General features: G+C 49.0%; 1 protein-coding gene across 2 annotated transcripts in view; it reads right to left on the bottom strand.

Moving 5' to 3' along the window:
• Positions 1–6,083, bottom strand: part of PAPSS2 (3'-phosphoadenosine 5'-phosphosulfate synthase 2) — a 74,428-nt gene extending 68,345 nt beyond the window's left edge. The window contains exon 1 of one of the 2 annotated variants that reach the window (XM_043597994.1): positions 5,829–6,083. In XM_043597994.1, coding sequence (XP_043453929.1) covers positions 5,829–5,855 — 27 coding nt within the window. In that variant the 5' untranslated portion in view covers positions 5,856–6,083. The remainder of the gene's footprint in view (positions 1–5,828) is intronic. The other variant, XM_043597991.1, reaches the window with a different exon arrangement.
• Between the last annotated feature and the right edge of the window lie 11,293 nt (positions 6,084–17,376).

The raw sequence follows: 17,376 nt of genomic DNA, 5'->3' as shown, positions 1-17,376 counted from the left end.
TTTTGATGATCGAAAAGGCGGAAAAGAGGAACAAGACCAAATCTGCCCAAATAGAATGTTACTGTTAACTGACCTTCCTGAAAAGCTTTATTTCCTATTTATGGAAAGCAAAGGGTGCTTAGATGCCAGTGCGAGTCTGAGAAGGGGCTTGGTGTCCTGTGCCTGGTACTGGGCTTGAGGAGGGAGGGGCCGAGTAGCTCTGGGGGCTCTGAAAACAGAGGGCATCAGGCCTGCTTCTGATCCCGGACAGACCCCAGGGGGTAGGGGGCACAGACAGACCCCAGCAGCCCCCAGAGCCCCTCACAGTGCCAGCTCAGTCACACAAGGGCAGAAATCCAGTTCCTATGCTCCTGGGAATGGCAGAGAGTGTCAAGGATCTTAGCCAGCCTCGCCACACCTCCCCCAGAACGGTGCTGGGGGCAGCACTGACCTCGGGGTACCCAAGGAGGGTATGGGGAAGCAAGGAGAAGGGGCCTTTCAGACCAGAATGCACTTGAACTGGACCCACACTAAGGATGAGACAGGAGCGTATACATCTCAAAAGATGCCCACACATGCAGAGCCATCAAGACAAGGTAAGCACCCCCCACCCCGACATTAGTACTTTGTAGGGAAAAAGGATTAAATTAAATCTTTCTGACTAGCAAACTGATTTAAGTTTTTAAGGCACTTGTATTTATTTTTATTTTTTAAATGTTTCTTTATTCAGAGAGAGACAAAGCGGGGGGAGAGGGAGAGAGGGAGGGAGGGGGAGAGAGAGAGAGAGAGAGAGAGAGAGAGAGAGAGAGAGAGAGAGAGAGAACAATCCTAAGCAGGTTCCGAGCTGTCAGCCCAGAGCCCGATGGGGCTCGATCCCAGGGACTGTGAGATCATGACCTGAGCCAAAATCAAAAGTCAGACACTTAACTGACTGAGCCACCCAGGTGCCCCTTGTTTTTAAAGTTCTCCCTTTATAAGAACGATACAAATACAGAAGGTAAAGAAATGATATGAAACGTTACTGACACACAGAATCCAGAAGAGGCAGAGATTTCCGTTTGCAGCAATGATGGTCAAGGTCATATACATTTCCTTCCACGGAAACAAGTAGAAAAAAAAAATGCAAGTTACAACATAAAATAATCTCACTGGAAACATCGAAAGCTGACAAGATAATAAGAAACCACCAAGTTAAAATCTGCCGGGAAGAGGCAAGCAAGCAGGGAGCTACGTTTGTCCTGATAGGGGCAGGTGTGAACTGATTCTCACAACTGATTCTGACGGCCTCGCAGGGAGAGAAATCAATCAGAAACTGAAGCCCAGAACATGTCCAAGGGAGAAGAATGAAAAGAGCCCTTGTCAAGGTGAGCGGCGGGGGAGCTCAGAATCCCCCCCAGCAAGTAAGAGTGCATGAGAATACACCCGCCTCCTACCCCACTCGGAGATCCTGACCGATCCTGACCGGGGAGGACACTCCACCTCGGCACTAGAAGAATCCGGAAAAAGGGGCGGGGTGGGCGTCAGCACTTGTAGTCTACAGCTGGCCCTTGTGCGCCAAACTGCACCTCCAAGTCACCTCACCTGGGTGGTCTGAGACTCGTCAAGTGGTAAATTTAGGTTAAAGTGGCCCCAGGCATGGGCAGAAACAAAAGCAAACTCTCCCCGGAGGTGGGAAAAAAAAAAAAAAAAGGCCATTCATCCTAAGCCTCCAAGAATCCCTACAAGTCATTTATCAGTGGTAATGACAAATACCCAGGCAAAAATAAGCAACCGCGCAAGGACATGTAGATAAGACAGGGGGAAGGGGAAATCTCAGAAGAATACAGATCACCCAAGGCGAATTCATCCTGGGATGAATTCTGTAGGCATTTCTGCAACAGCTACGTGTTGAGCATCTAGTCGGTTCCAGGTTGTACGCCAGGCTGCTGGGCATGCGTGCCCTTTCCGCTGTCACATGAACAAGTCACCCAGGGGACGCAAGGGGAGTTGAAACACCATTATATTGATATATCCATTTGCTTTTGGTGTCTGTGTTTTCCTAAGACTTGCAAGCACGAAGACCAAGGAGGGCCCTTGACTCTTTACTGATAGATTTTGAAATAAGCAGTGATCTCCCAGAGAACGGAGATCGACCTCATCCATTCCGGCCCCCATTCCCCATTCAAGTTACGCCGAATTCACCCCTCAGCAAACCACAGAGCCACCTGCATTAACGGAAAAGGGACAAAAGACACAGATAACTAGGTCAGGGTGGAGTGCATTTAACTGTAAAAGTCCACAAAAGACGATTTTGGAATCATGGCACGAATTGGACAACATTCATTGTGAGGCAGGTATGGAAACAGCCGGAGGCACAGGAAGGGTGGAGAGAAGTGAGTCCAATACTGACCGAAGGCCTTTCTCGGTTGGCCAAGGTGGTTGGCAAAACCTTGTTGATAATCTGGACACACTGCTTTACCCCCCCTTGGTCTCCTGTCCAGCTTTTCACAGTCAGGGTGTGTATTATCACTTCTATACGCCCGCAGCTGTGTGCTCTTATGAAATATCCTGGTGGTTCTTCTGTACTCGGCGTTCGGAACAGTAGGACCTGTGCTTTCTGCTCCCCGTTTGCCCCACCAGGACGGTGTAGTGTAGGAACAACAGTTACCGCATCCGGGGTGCTCGCTCCGGGCCTTGAGCTGTGCGAGATACTTTCTTTAGGGATCACTCACCCCTCACCAGAATTGTAAGGGGTAAGTGCTCATTAACTCCATTTTACAGACGGGGTACTATGTGCCAAGGATACGGAGGGAACAAGAGCCTGAATGCGAATCCTGACTTGCTCCTGGGGTTCTCCTCCCTTGGAGATGAGGCTCCGTTTGCTGGGGGGGGGGCGTGCAGGCTGCGTTGCGGGTAAAGTGAGATACAGGGTGGCCTCTGGGGGAGCGCTGGTTCCTCCTTCCTTCCAACGTTTACTCATCTAAAATTCATGTCTTGCCTTGGATCTCCAAATAGGTCTAAAAGTAGCTACTGTTGGGAAAATAATGTCCTATTGTATAGAATCTTGAAAATAATAAAAGGTAGGGGAGCCTGGGGGACCCCGTCAGTTAAGCGTCTGACTTGATTTCGGCTCAGGTCATGAGCTCACGCTTTGGGGGATCGAGCCTCAAGTCAGGGTCTGTGCTGACAGTGTGCAGCCTGCTTGGGATTCTCTCTCTCCCTCTTGCTCTGCACCTCTCCTGCCCATGCTTGCTCTCCCTCCCTCTCATCAAAATAAAATCAACAATCTTGAAAACACTAAACAAAATAATAAAAGGTAGATCATCTCTTACATTTATGAATAACTCTAAGGTTCCGATGCCCCTTCACCCCCTCCCCAACCATTGGTTGGTTGGGGCCTTTGGAAAATATTTTCCTATCTCAGTTGTCTTTTTTAGGTCCATTGTCTGTCTCCTGTCTCCAGGACACAATAATATTGTCTGAACATAATAACATTGCCTTGAAAAATGCTAATCCAGGAAATGATGCAAGAAGCAAGAATCAGGCCTTTGCCTTTCTTTCCAGTCCTCTGGAGCGCTCTGACTCCTTCCTTCTCCTGGGTACGTGTGTGTGTAGGGGGGATGTTGGTGGCCAGGCTAGAGTTAAGTCAAGGGACGGAGGGGAGCATTGTGACACACAGCCATCTTTGGTTTTCATGGTAAGGATGTGGAGCCCAGCAAGAATGTGCTACCTTCCCTTTTTAAAGAACACTACATTTTTTGGTCAAGCTTGTGAGAAAATCATCCTCGAGTCTCTCATCCGGAAAATGTGGCAAAAAAAAAAAAAAATTTGGTGGGGAGAGATGTATTCATCCCAGGATACTGCCTGACACACAGTAGGGGCTCAACAAGTGTCTGAAGTTACTGCAGGCGACTGTATATTGAACATCCTCTTTAACAACGCAGAAAAGAATGTAATGGCTCCCATGAGTCTCTGAAAAAGCCCAGCCTCCCCTCTAGGAGAACTTCCTAGAGCAGCAAGGCTCACTTCTCAAATAATGATTATTTCAGAGGCCACACACGTGGATATCTTTTGCTTTGGACCGCAAGGTTTCAGAACACATCTTGAGTTAGCATTTAAAGCGTGAGAGATTTCCCATGCATTTAAAGCTGGTTTGGCTGACCCAATCGCATCTATCTGGCCCTTTGGGCACGAGTGCTGGTACCTGGATTATAATCGTGTTGGCTAAATAAAAGCTCAGGAACCCTGCAGCTTTTTCAGGTGTTAACTGAATCCTATACAGAACACACACACACACACACACACACACACACACACACATACACACACCCCAAAGAAAAAAGAGAAGGTTCAAAATGTGTAACCAGAGAAAGCGAAGCCTCTGGCGGTCACGTTTCTACACTCTCTCTGACCACACAGTTCCCAGGATCAGTGTGGAAAGCTCCTGGTCTCCAACCCCACTCGCTCCGGCAGCTCTTGCGGAGTGGGGGCATGAAGGGAAAGCCCACCCACCCCTTCCTTACTAAGGCTTGAGGAGGCTCCCTATCAGAACAGGGAAGGAAAGAACTAACCCTCACCCCCATTTGCAAAGCTACCAAGTGCCACAGCAGCTCATCACTTAAAAGATACCATTCAGAATTTTACAGAAATTAACCGGACTAAATGGGACTAAAACACAAGTGATTTTCACTTAACAATATTTTTAAAGCTACCACAATACTGAGAGTCTCCCCACTTTAAAATAGCTCCTATAAAAGGCAGCCGGATCCCATCCCTCCTCCTGGGCCTTCCTGCCGGGATGGGCCGTGTGGTCTGAAACGAGGGGGCCCCCACCCCCTTTCCCTGCAGCCCCTGAATCGCCCCACCAGGCCCCTTCCCCAATTCCTGGCTTTGCACGTCTCCTCCCAGCCCGCCAGGAACAGACCTCAAAGATAGCTCAGTAATAGGCAGTCTATAATCACAGTAATAAGCACGTATCAAGCGCCTACTATGTGCCAAGTTCAAGTCTAACTACGGGAGCGGGGTCAACCCATGCGGTAACCACAATCATCAACCTGAGGCGTGCAGCGTGGTGAGGACGGATGCTCAGCAGTCAGACTGCGGGCTGGGACCTACGGAAGGCTTGCAGACCACCTGGTGTGGCCCAAACGCCTTCCGCAAGGCTCCTCCCAGGTCCGGTCAAGGATCACAGCTGCCATTTTTAGGATGCAAAATTAACAGGAGCCCCTACTGCTGAGTGAGAAGGGAACTTTTCTCTTTGACAAGCCCTCTATCTCCCATAACGGGGCGGGGGGGGGGGGGCGCAGATTAGTTCCGGACAAAACCGAGCCTCTAAAAGCAGCTAACCCGCCGAGCCCAGGAACCCCCGGGCCCGGAACCGATGCCACCAGGGAGCTGACTCCAGCTGGAGGGCTAAGCGCTGCGGGTGTAGACAGCGGCAGCTTCCTCCGTGAGGTCTGTCATTAAAGCGCACTCCGAGGAGGCTGCGTGGACCAAGCCCCGGTGGCTGTCGCCGACGGGCGCCCAGCGACCAGACCTGGCGGCACCGGGCTGGGCTCAGCCCACCGCCCACCCCAGCGGCGCGGAGCTCACACGGAAGAAAAGGCGGGTCCCGGGAGGCCCTTGGGGAAGGGAGGAAGCGTCCTGCCTCGGCCCCTCTCCCGCGCCCCGGACCCGCCGCGCAAGCTCCCGAGGTCGCTCCCGGGCGCGGCGACCCCGAGGGGCGCAGGTTCCCGGAGGCGCTGGCGGAGAGGGCCGCCCGGGGGTCCCCCCGCTTCCCCTCCCCTCCCCCTCCCCCGCGCCCCGCGGCTCGTGCGCTCGGCGGAGTGGGACGCGGGGCCCCGGCAGGCGCGGCGGGGGGTGCAGCCTACCGTCTTCTGCTTCTTGACCCCCGACATGCTGGCGGGCTGGGCGCTGCGCGGCTCCGGGAGCGGAGGCGCGGGGACGCTCCGAGCGCGGCGGCGGCGGCTGGGGCCCGGCTCCCGGGAAGGAGGTATAAAAGGGCTCCGCAGACACGTCGCACTTCCCTTGACCGGCCCCCTCCTCCCACTCCTCCCCCCGCCGCGCTCCTCTCCGCCCCGTCGGCTCCGCCGGCAGCGCCCAGCCCAGGGGACCCGGCGGCCGTCTGGGCGGGGTCCCGGGCCCGGCCCCCCGACTCGCCCAGCCGCTGCGCCCGCGCCAGGCTGGGGTCAAGTTCGCCCTGCCCGGGCCACTCCCGGCGGCGGCCAGGGCGCGCCCCCGCCCCCGCCGGGAAGGATTCCCGCCCCCGGGACCGGCTGCGGGGCGCCCGCGCGTGGGCAGGGTCCTCGGTGGGCACCGACGGCCGGCCCCGCTTCGCCTCCGCTCGCAGCCGCAGCCGGGGGGGGGGGGGGGGGGGGGGGGGGGGCACGCGCCCTCTGCTTCGCGCGCCCCCGCGAGGGCAGCAAGGCCTCCTTTCTCCCCGTTTTACAAAAGAAGCAATCGAAGCTTTCAGACTTTCCCGAAGGTACATTCTGAGGCCGGGGGATTCAGACCCGGGCGGGCGGCCTCCGCAGCCCAGGCTTTCCTACCCCAGCGTCCTCGAGCGTGCTGCTAAAATCCAGAGGCCAAAGTTCGCCTGCGCCTTTGCGCCGGGCACGGTGCTAAGGGCTTTGCATGCACTCACTCCTTTGAGCTCGCGGTGTTTCTCCCCGAGTTCAGATGGGCCCCAGCGGGCCCTCCTCCCCACAAAGTCTAGGAAGCAAGGGCAGCCCCAGACAGTGGCCAGTGGTGGCCCTGCACTGTATTCCGTCCCCCGCCCCTCCCCAAGCATTCCTCTAGTACTTCTGTGTGGATGGGCCCTGTGGGGAAAGAGCAAAAGAAAGGAGGCCCCACTCCAAAAGCGTTATGACCTAGACCCTCGGGCATCCGAGATTTTATCAGATTTTATGGGAAGACAGCATGAGGCCAGCCACCCCTCTTAACCCAACCGTGTGCGTCTGCGAGGAGCAAAGAAGTGGGGAGGGAAGCTGTAATTCGTGACAAGCAGTTGGCAGGCAATCACTGGGTATCTCACCCTTTGCAAATGCCACCGACAGATCAATAAGACCAAGAAAGAACCAAAAAGGAACCCCGAACATGCACAAGGGCCACATGGCTCATTTCCATGACGTGCCTTCTGTAAAACGGCTGGTTCTATCTCCTAGAGAGGTGAAGGGTGGAACTTCATTTCGCACCGAACTGTTCTTCTGGAGGGCTACCAGCTTTCCAGACAGACACCTGAAGACCTGGGCATTCACTCCTTCCCTATGGGAAGGCGGGAAGGAAAAACGTCAGGATCCAAAAACTCCAAAGTCAGCCTACATGCCTGTGCAGTCTTGAAATGTCAGTATATTTATTTTCTTACCCACCGTGAATAAGCACCCACCACCCACTTCAACTGTGAGCAGCCAGAGGGCAAATGCTGGACTCGAGTTTTTGTTCTAGGCGCCAACACTCTGAATTTACGTGGTTTAAACGGTAACATCCACGCTAATGTCATCGGAAAGAGCCTCTTGTATCGGTTCCGACCGTTATCTTGAACCCTGCCAGATCCTGCCCTCTGCAAAAAAAGGTAGACTGTGGATGGAGAAATGGCAATTTGTATCACGGTTGTGGTGTTTCGTGTTGCCTCTCAAACAGCGGTGTTTTTGAAACAGAAGGAAGTTAAGCGCAAGTCCCTAAGGGTTACCTCCTGGAGAAGGAATACAGGATTGTTTAGACCTGGGGGAGGTCTTGACATCCTTTGTGCAATCGCCCTGTATTTCACAGAGGCAGTGTGAACCACAGAGACAGCGTGAAGACGGAGAGCCTGACCCTTGTCACCGGGTGGGGGGAGGGGGAGCAGCAGAGAATTAAAACCCAGGTCAGTGACTCCCTCAATGCCCTGGGAGCTGAATCACCCCATCACTCGGTCAGCAATTTCAAGATGCCATGAAACCGTAAACTGGACTATTTATCTTGTTTTAGATATAATTAATTTTCTAGAACTTTGGAATAGATAGGCTTTACAACTTCTCTGGAAGCAGTTCTTGTGAAAGAGAAGGACCCAAGCTGCTTTAAGACCCTTGAACATCACAGCGTCCGTCTCACCGAAATTCAACATGGTAACTCGCTCGAAAGCAAAATAATCGTTCTTTTTTACTTTCATGGTTGGTGTTGCTGTCGTTGCTTTTTCTTTTAAAGGCAATGTCTTGAATTCTTTTTCATTTCACTACCACCTTGGTTCTAAAAAAGGACATGCCTTCTTATGGGCAGCTGGCAGCTTAATTTTTGGCGTCTATGATTCCAGCCCATTCGAGCTTGAAAGAAGACTCATTCAGGAGAAGGGTTGAAGTCTGTCATTCATATGGACACCAGTCCCATCACTTTCTCGGTAGTGTTCCCTCCAAGACTCCAATGGGAATCACTGTGGGCTGCATTGTGCCAATTTGTAATCCTTACACGAATGTGCACAAAGGTTTTTTTTTTTTTTCTTTTTTTCTTCTTCTTCTTCCTATTTACTTTTCTTCTCTCCAGAACTGGCTGGGCTTAATAATTAACTTAATGAGCTGGTGGTTACTACTTGGTCCTTTTCTTGTTTAGAAAAGATGGAATCAGTCAGCTCCCACAAATAAACAAGGGAAACACATTTGAAAAGAACAACAGTGATGGTGAGATCTTTATGCCATAGGTTCTCCAACACATTTGGGGGGGGGGTTGCGGGGCTCATCACATTTTAGGGGATCTAGCCTGGAGGCATGCTCCCCAGGATGGCCATTCCAAAAGAATGCAGCTACATTGCCCCCTAGTGGCTGCAGTGAATGGAAAAAAAAAAAAAAGACCCAAATGTTGAAAGCCCCTTAACAAAAACTTAGTGGAACAGCTGCCTTGAGTCAAGAGGCCCTTAGAGAAAGTCCTCTAAAGGACCCAAACACTCTTCCCAGGCACATGTAGTCCCAAGTCAAGCAAGATGTGGTCCCTGTCTTCAAGAAACTCACACGCAAGTGCGGGTGACAAGTGCCTCCCACATCTGTCCCAATCATTTCAATACAGTCCCTAACTGGACAGGTCAAAATGGTACATGCCTTAGCCAGGCACATCCCTCGTCTTTGAAGCACAGCTAAAGGGTTCTACTGCAGCATGGTTCTGCTGATAGGAGTTCCAGAAACCGCTCTCAGCAGGCATCTCTAACAAAGTCCAGTTTGGGATTTTATAAACCGCATTAAGTGCCCTGGGACACCTGGGTGGCTCAGTCGGATGAGCATCCACCTGACTCTTGATTTCGGCTCAGGTCATGGTCCCAGGGTCGTGGAACCGAGCCCCACGTCGGGCTCCGTGCTGAGCATGGAGCCTGCTTAAGATTCTCAGTCTCTCTCCCTCTGCCCCTCTCTCCTGCTCGTGCTCTCTCTCTCTTAAAAGAAAAAAAAAAAAAGGGGAGCAGAAGGCTGTAAGACAGGACGTGTGCCAAGTGCAATCCAGCAGCTCATTAGTCATTACCGGATACTTCCTGTGTCCGGGGATGAAAAGTCACTGTCCTGAGAGTCCACGGTCTGGCGAGGGAGATGGATATGTACACAAACAATTCCAAGGGAACGCGGTAAGTGCTGGCATAAAGGCATAGTCAGAGTAACAGGGAAAGAACCCTCCGACATGCCATGACCGCTGGACTATGAAGAGAATCTCATGGGTGGTGATAATTTAACTTGAGTTTCAAGGATACGAGAAAGCCAGGTAGACGGGTGATCTGTCACCAGGCTGATGTCCCCGCCGCACGGAACACCCCGCCGTTCCCTGGCCTCCTTCCAGACGTGCCCCAGCCTTTGCTAAAGACCCAAGCAGAGCAGAGCAAAGCTGCAGCCAGCCAGAGCACACGGCATCACGGACTCACCCACCAAGAACCTGCCCACAGAGGAAAAGCCCCCACCCCCAGGCAAAAGGGACAGTCTTTCCTCCATGTCTCAGGTGGAATCTGGTCCAAAGCGTCTACTCTTTGTATTGGTGGTAAAAGAAATACACTTTATAAGCACACACACACACACACACACACACATTATGCAAAATAGAAACACTTAGGGTATTTAGGGAAATTCACTCCAAAATTCAGCGGAAACAAGTTACACTTGGTAACTGGCCGAGTTTTCAGTCTCCAACCATTTATTTTAAAACGTGTTTAGCAAGGTAGAAGATAATGTAAGCCATGTCACTTAGAGGCTTTAGATTATCAGAAAAATTTTCAACTGAACTTACATTATGTAACTATTGACTATCTCATTAACAAATTACGTACCTTAGACTTTAACTGATTAGAAACACGTCCAACGAAACTTAGCTAAACTTTAAGACATAAAGGAATGAAGGAGAGAAGGAAGAAAGAAAAAAGAAACGACAAAAAGAAAGAAGTGGAGATTGTGATATCTGGCCAAAAATTAAGAAAATATCACACCAGGTGCCTGGGTGGCTCAGTCGGTTAAGCGTCTGACTTCAGCTCAGGTCATGATCTCAGTTCGGAAGTTCGAGCCCCTTGTCGGGCTCTGTGCGGACAGCTCAGAGCCTGCAGCCTGCTTCAGGTTCTGTGTCTCCCTCTCTCTCTGCCCCTCCCCTGCTCGCTCTCTCTCTCTCTCTTTCACAAATGAACATTTAAAAAAGTTTAAAAAAATCACAAAAGATGACATATTCAGAGAAATTAGTTACACTGTTAGAAGTCTGTCTCTAATTATGAAAGGATGGAAGTTTTCCATTTAGAAATCACTTCTATGGAGACACAGTAAGTACTCTTTTCCAACACAACTAAGAAATGTGGTGATATAATAAATATTATAGTGATTAGCGAATAAATGTACAGTTAATCTGCAAATAACTGGAATATAATATGTTGAGCATAATTTAATTTACTAGTGTGTCCTAAACCTTCTGTAAGGACTTTATAAATTTGGACAGCCACATCATGTAAAGCTAAGCAGTAAAAAAAAAAAAAAAAAAAAAAAAAAAAAAAAAAAAAAAAAAATCAACATATTCTCTCACTCTCTATCTTTTATTTTTTTAATTTATTTTTAAGTTTACTTATTTATTTTTTTAGTAATCTCTACACCTACCATGGGGCTCCAACTCAAAAACCAAAGATCAAGAGTCACACGTCTCTCTGACTTAGCCAGCCAGGTGCTCCCATCTCTCTTAGATAAAGATACAAAAATCCTAACTTATAGGCATCAGGCTTCCTTACAGTATTATAAGAGAGTTTTTATGGATACTAAGCATTTTCTGAAAAAGGACTGGTTCTACACATACATTGCTATTTTTCAAATGTCTTTAGATGCTGCAGTAAAGAAGAAAATTCAAGGGGTACCTGGCTGGCTCAGTCGGTTAAGCATCTGACTCTTGATTTCCGCCCAGGTCACGATCTCACAGTTCATTGATAGTGCGGAGCCTGCTTAAGAGTCTCTCTCTCTCCCTCTCTCTCTGCCCCTCCCCTGCTTGCTCTCTCTCTCTCTCAAAATAAATAAGTAAACTTTAAAAAAAGAATAAAATTCAAATTCATTTCAAATGTTATCAAATTCATTTCCTGATCTTTATATAATATTTTCAATCATCATGTTTTCAATACTAAAAATGCAGCTACAATCATAGGAGAAATCAATCTCCAAAGAAAAGTGGGGCAACGGTCCCTTTATAACAAAAATCATAAATACTGGGGGCACCTGGGTGGTTAACAGCCTGACTCTTGATTTCCACTCAGGTCATGATTTCACGGTTTGGGAGTTTGAGCCCCTCATTGGGCTCCACGCTGACAGCTGGGAGCCCGCTTGGGATTCTCCTTCTCTCCCTCTCTTTGCCCCTCCCGTGCTCACCTCTCTCCCTAAAAATGAATAAATAAAAAAATATTAAAAAATCATAAATATTGGCCAAAATTGTTATATGTACCGCTAAAACAAACTTATGCTCGAACCTTGAAATCCCTCTATTTTCTTAATTACACCCCCCTCCCCCACCACACACACACATACTTGTTTTTTTCTTTTCTTCACCTTTTTTTTTTAACGTTTGTTTATTTTTGGGACAGAGAGAGACAGAGCATGAACGGGGGAGGGGCAGAGAGAGAGGGAGACACAGAATCGGAAGCAGGCTCCGGGCTCCGAGCTGTCGGCACAGAGCCCGACGCGGGGCTCGAACTCACAGACCGCGAGTTCATGACCTGAGCTGAAGTCAGACGCTTAACCGACTGAGCCACCCAGGTGCCCCTCTTCACTTTTGATTAAGGAAGAAAAATCTGCTCTGGACAGGGGGATGTACTTTTGAAGCCCTCAAGGTTCTCAGAGCACCTGGATGTCTCAGTCGGTTGGGCATCTGGCTCCTGATTTAGGCTCAGGTCATGATCCCAGGGTCGGGAGTATGGTATTGGGCCCTGCACTGAGCTCTGCACTGAGAGCATAGATCCTGCCTGAGATTCTCTCTCTCTTCCTCTCTCTCTCTGCCCCTCTCCCCACACACGCACTCTCGCTCTCCCTCACTCTCTCTCTAAAATAAAAAGAACATATATATCCGAAGCCCTAAAGGTTCTCACACTTCACTGTAGATTATAACCATCTGAGGAACCACACACTTGACTAATCAAATCAAACTCAGGGTGGGGGGGGGGTCCCCAGCATCCGTAGTTTTTAAAGGTTTCTCTTTAAGAGAATCATTGGTTCTCAAAGGGGCAGGTGCATCAATATCACCTGTGTTAAATTACAGACTGCTGCCTCCCCTCACCCCCCCCCCGCGCCCCCCCCCTGCCCCACACAGAGTTTCTCACTTCGGATGTCAAGGGTAGCACACAGAATTTGCACTTCTGGCGAGTTCGCGCATGATGTTGCTGCTACTGGTCCAGGAACCACAGTTGTGCAGATCCCTGCCTTGGATACAGGCCTTCCACTCACCCACACATTTTACTTTGTTGCAGGAAATTTAGAAAATAAGTGGAAAGAGAAGAAAGAGGTGTGCTGGGGAGACAACCTTGGGTAACACTCTTAAAAACCATCCCACCACTGGGAATAAAATGTCTTACAATGTTAACCGGGAAGGAAACAGATTTTACGAGCTCTATTAAAATCGCACTGAAAGCCTTAAAATTATACATTCAGCTGCCTGGGCTTCCCTCCCTCCTCAATCTACAGATCTCCAGGCTGGGGCTTGCTCCAGAACATGTCACACCCTGGGGCCCATTCTGCTTTGCAGCTGGGGGCGGGAGCCGGGAATCCAGCCCACTGGTCACCAAGACAAAAATCCCCTGGGGTGCTTGTAGAAACACGCATTCCAGAATCCCACCCTTAGAATTCCCCTGGGAGATCACTTAGCAGGTTCTAATTCTCGGTTGAGGGTTTTTAATTAGGCCTTGGTCCTTTTTCCCTCCAGATGCTTTGTTTATTCAGAGTTCTTGTTCTTTCTCTAAGGGCTTTAGGCTTTAAAACAAGGAAAAGAACCTAGTTCTGTTTTCTGCTTTCCATCCTGAGCCCAGAATTGGTTTGGATTGAATGGTAGAGGGCCCGAATGGGGAAATATTAGGTGTGAAATCTATACTTAAAATATTGTCCTGCTGTATCATTTGTTTTTCTAACATTATTAATGAATGATTTATCCATTTGTCCGTTGGTGTGTGGCCCTTTCTCCAGGACGCGGTGTGAGCTGGCTGAGGCCTCCCCTGGCAATTACTGAGCGATACACCCTGTGACGCCCCCCCAACGATATCCTGAGAGAAGCAGCACAATTACAAATGATAACTCGGAACGTTTTTGCTCATTTGCTCTTCCAGACTAATTAATGAATTATTTTATCAAGCCCTCTTTCCTGCCCCGCCCCCCAAATTGTATAGGGTTGCTATTAAATTGTTAATAACAGGGGCGCCGGGGTGGCTCAGTCGGTTGAGCGTCCAACTTCGGCTCAGGTCATGATCTCGCGGTCTGTGAGTTCGAGCCCCCAGTCGGGCTCTGTGCTGACAGCTCGGAGCCTGGAGCCTGCTTTGGATTCTGTGTCTCCCTCGTTCTCTGCCCCTCCCCCGCTCATGCTCTGTCTGTCTCTCTCTCTCTCCCGCCCGTCAAAAATAAACAGTAAAAAATGTAAATTGTTAATAACAAGTTATACCTTCAGTGTGGGAAGAACTGATGGGGTAGTCAAGCTTATTCTCTAGCACATGGTATCTCTGGTCTTTTTTTTTTAAACATTTATTCATTTTGACAGAGACAGAGCACGACTGGGGGAGGGGCAGAGAGAGAGGGAGACACAGAATTCCAAGCAGACTTCAGGCTCTGAGCTGACAGCCCAGAGCCCGACGAGGGGCTCGAACTTATGAGCCGTGAGATCATGACCTGAGCCGAAGTCGGACGCTCAACCGACTGAGAAGCCCAGGCGCCCCTCTGTTCTGGTTTCTTGACTCTCGTGCATACGTACGTACATCCCCATGGATTATGAAAGGGATTTCCCATCCTATCCCCTTGTATCACTGTTGTTTTGGAGGAATGCTATGGATCACTGCATTCAGTAACTTTTAAAAACTTATGTACTTAATAAAACTACACTCCTTCCGCCCGCCCCTTACAAATGTAATTCAGACACACTTTGAGAGCCAGTGGCCCGGAGAATGGAATCAAAGGCCAGTTGAGGAGTCCTTCTGGGAGGGGGCTCAGTTGCGTCCAAGAGTGGTCAGCCTGGACAGGGCTCTTAGCTGCAAAAAAGGGTTGGTATTGTGGATAAGTAAGTACATACTGCATATAGAAACCCTAGTGGCCATTCTACTTCCCCATGGAGGAGTCTTACCTAGAGAAGGACGAAAAGTTGGGGAGAAGACCTCATGGTGTCAAGTTCTCTCTTGGTTTCTGCCTCAAGTCTCCCAGAACTCCCCGGCTTGCCGAGGCTCTTCCTGTGATCCTGTGAGTTACCTGAGTAGCCTTCCAACAAATACACTTGCTTACTTCGAGGTAATCTGAGTCGGGTGGCCTCTCTTGGGACCAAAATAGGCCTCCCTTATTTAAGACCACCTTTTTTGGACCACTGTGAAAACTGCACGACGGGACAAGAGATGCCCAGCATGGCACCAACCAAGGCTCAATAAATCTACCAACTGAATGGAATCGAGCAGGATGATTTAGAATTGCCTTTACATTTGGGGTGCCTGGGTGGCTCAGTTGATGAAGCATCCGACCTCAGCTCGGGTCATGATCTCACGGTTCAAGGGTTTGAGTCCTGCATCGGGGCTCCATGCTGACGGTGTAGAGCCTGCTTGGGATGCTCTCTCCCTCTCTGTCTCGGCCCCTTCCCCACTTGTTTGCACATGCACGCGCTCTCTCTCTCTCAAAGTAGATAAATAAACCTAAAAAAAAAAAGAGAGAGTTGAGGCGCCTGGGTGGCTCAGTCGGTTAAGCGTCCGGCCTCAGCTCAGGTCATGATCTCGTGGCCCGTGGGTTTGGGCCCCGCGTCGGGCTCTGTGCTGACAGCTTGGGGCCTGGAGCCTGTTTCAGATTCTGTCTGTCTCTCTCTCTCTATGACCCTCCCCCAGTCATGCTCTGTCTCTCTCTGTCTCGAAAATAAATAAACGTTAAAAAAAAAAAAAGAGAGAGAATTGCCTCTACATTTGTGACAATTCGGGGTTTCAAGCTTGGTAGAAAATTCTATTATAATCTCCAAGCTTATTTCACAATTTTAAAGGTGTAAAATAGAAATGACTTGAATCCCACCCCAAATCTGAAGATCTTCCGAAATATGAAAAATTGGTGGCATTTTCAGGTCATCGTACAGGTAGCCACAGCCAACGGTAGCCTAAGTTACTGACCGCAGTTTATAGTCAACAATAGTTTATTACAGAACATATCACACCTATGCTTCCTTTGAGGTGTGGTTTTAAAGACAATTCTGTGCGAAATGTTTCTGCCCCTTCTCACTTGGCTTTAATTCTGCTCATTTTATTTTATTACAATATGTTATTACAAATGACACCTGTTTCTTCTGCTCATGCTCCCTCTGACGTCCCAATAATTTGCATCCAGTGATTTAATTAGGTTCCCAACTAGATCATTAGTGATGACGTCTATAGAGTCATGCTATTCTGCAAAAATACTGAGACGTTGTAATCTCTGACGTATGTGAGAGATTTTGCTGCCTAGCTTTCGAAAAGGAGCATCTTTCCTTTGCCAGCCAGGAATGCTGGACACGGGGGTCTTGGTTCTGCGTAATATCCCAAATGTGTTCCTTTAGCACAAGAGTCCACGTGAATGGCTAATGTGATTCTGATTCCTAGTTGTCATGACCAGAAAAGAAAGTGATCTGGCAGACAGGGAAATGGTGTCCCTTTAATCTGTAGCCATGATCTCTAAAGTTAACTTAGGAAGGATTCTGGATCAGTTCTGCTTTGAGAAATACATGCTGTGTCCCCTTTCAGCTTAGAGCTCTGACTCTGTCCCTTGGAACAGTCGAGGAGCTGGGCTGGTGGAAAGTCACAGCTTGGCTCTCCCACCCTGCCACCAGAACGGGATCCATGGTGGAGAAAGGGGCTTAAACTATGACTTCAGCCAATTCTTGGTTTCCATAGGCGAAAGCATGGGGGCTGCTTTGGCACTTTCAAGATAACATCTGGTTTGTATCCTCACCCAAAGACTAACCTCAGAGAGTTCCTGGTTTACTAAGGATTCTATGCCACATTTTACTTATTACTCAGTGGTTTGGAACTTTGAATGGTTTTGAACAGACACAATGTTACATATTGTGTCCAGGTTCCCAGGCCAGGCCTCCGGTTGGGCACCCAAGAGAAAACCTAGTCAGTCAATAATGCACCTGAAATTTGCTACATGTGGAATTTTAAAGCAGAAGATAATATTTTTATACAATGCGTAAACCCCAAAATCACTCTTTTCTTCACTTGAATGCTGGGGCTTGAGGAGGGTCAGATTAGTTCGAGAAGGTGAAAAAGCTGTGAACTGCAATGAGTCGAAGAGACTTTTTGTGCATTTTGAAGGATTTCAAAGTTGGTGGCTCTTTATTTTAATCCCATGCCTTCCTTTTTTTTTTTTTTTTTAAACCAAAAGTCTATTGTGTGGCAAACAGAGACACAAAGAGATGCTCAACATCACCCATCATCAGGGAAAGGCAAATCAAAACCACAATGAGACACCACCTCCCACCTGTCAGAATGGCCAGAATCGAAACACAGGAAAGAGTAAGTGTCAGTGAGGATGTGGAGAAAAAAGGAGCCCTCTTGCACCGTTGTTAGGAATGTAAACTGGCCGCTGGAGAATACAGGATGGAAGTGCTTCGAAAAATTAAAAGCAGAAATACAGAACTACCATATGAGCCAGCAATTCCACTACTGGGTATTTACCCAAAGAAAACAAAAACACTAATTCAAAGAGATACACGTACCCCCGCGTTTACTGCATTATGTACAATAGCCAAAACAGGGTAGTAACTCAAGCACCCATC

The sequence above is a fragment of the Prionailurus bengalensis genome, chromosome D2, assembly GCF_016509475.1.
Source record: "Prionailurus bengalensis isolate Pbe53 chromosome D2, Fcat_Pben_1.1_paternal_pri, whole genome shotgun sequence".
Lineage (NCBI taxonomy): Eukaryota > Metazoa > Chordata > Mammalia > Carnivora > Felidae > Prionailurus > Prionailurus bengalensis.
Note: the sequence above shows the minus strand (reverse complement) of the source record. Positions and strands in the feature narration are given on the sequence as shown.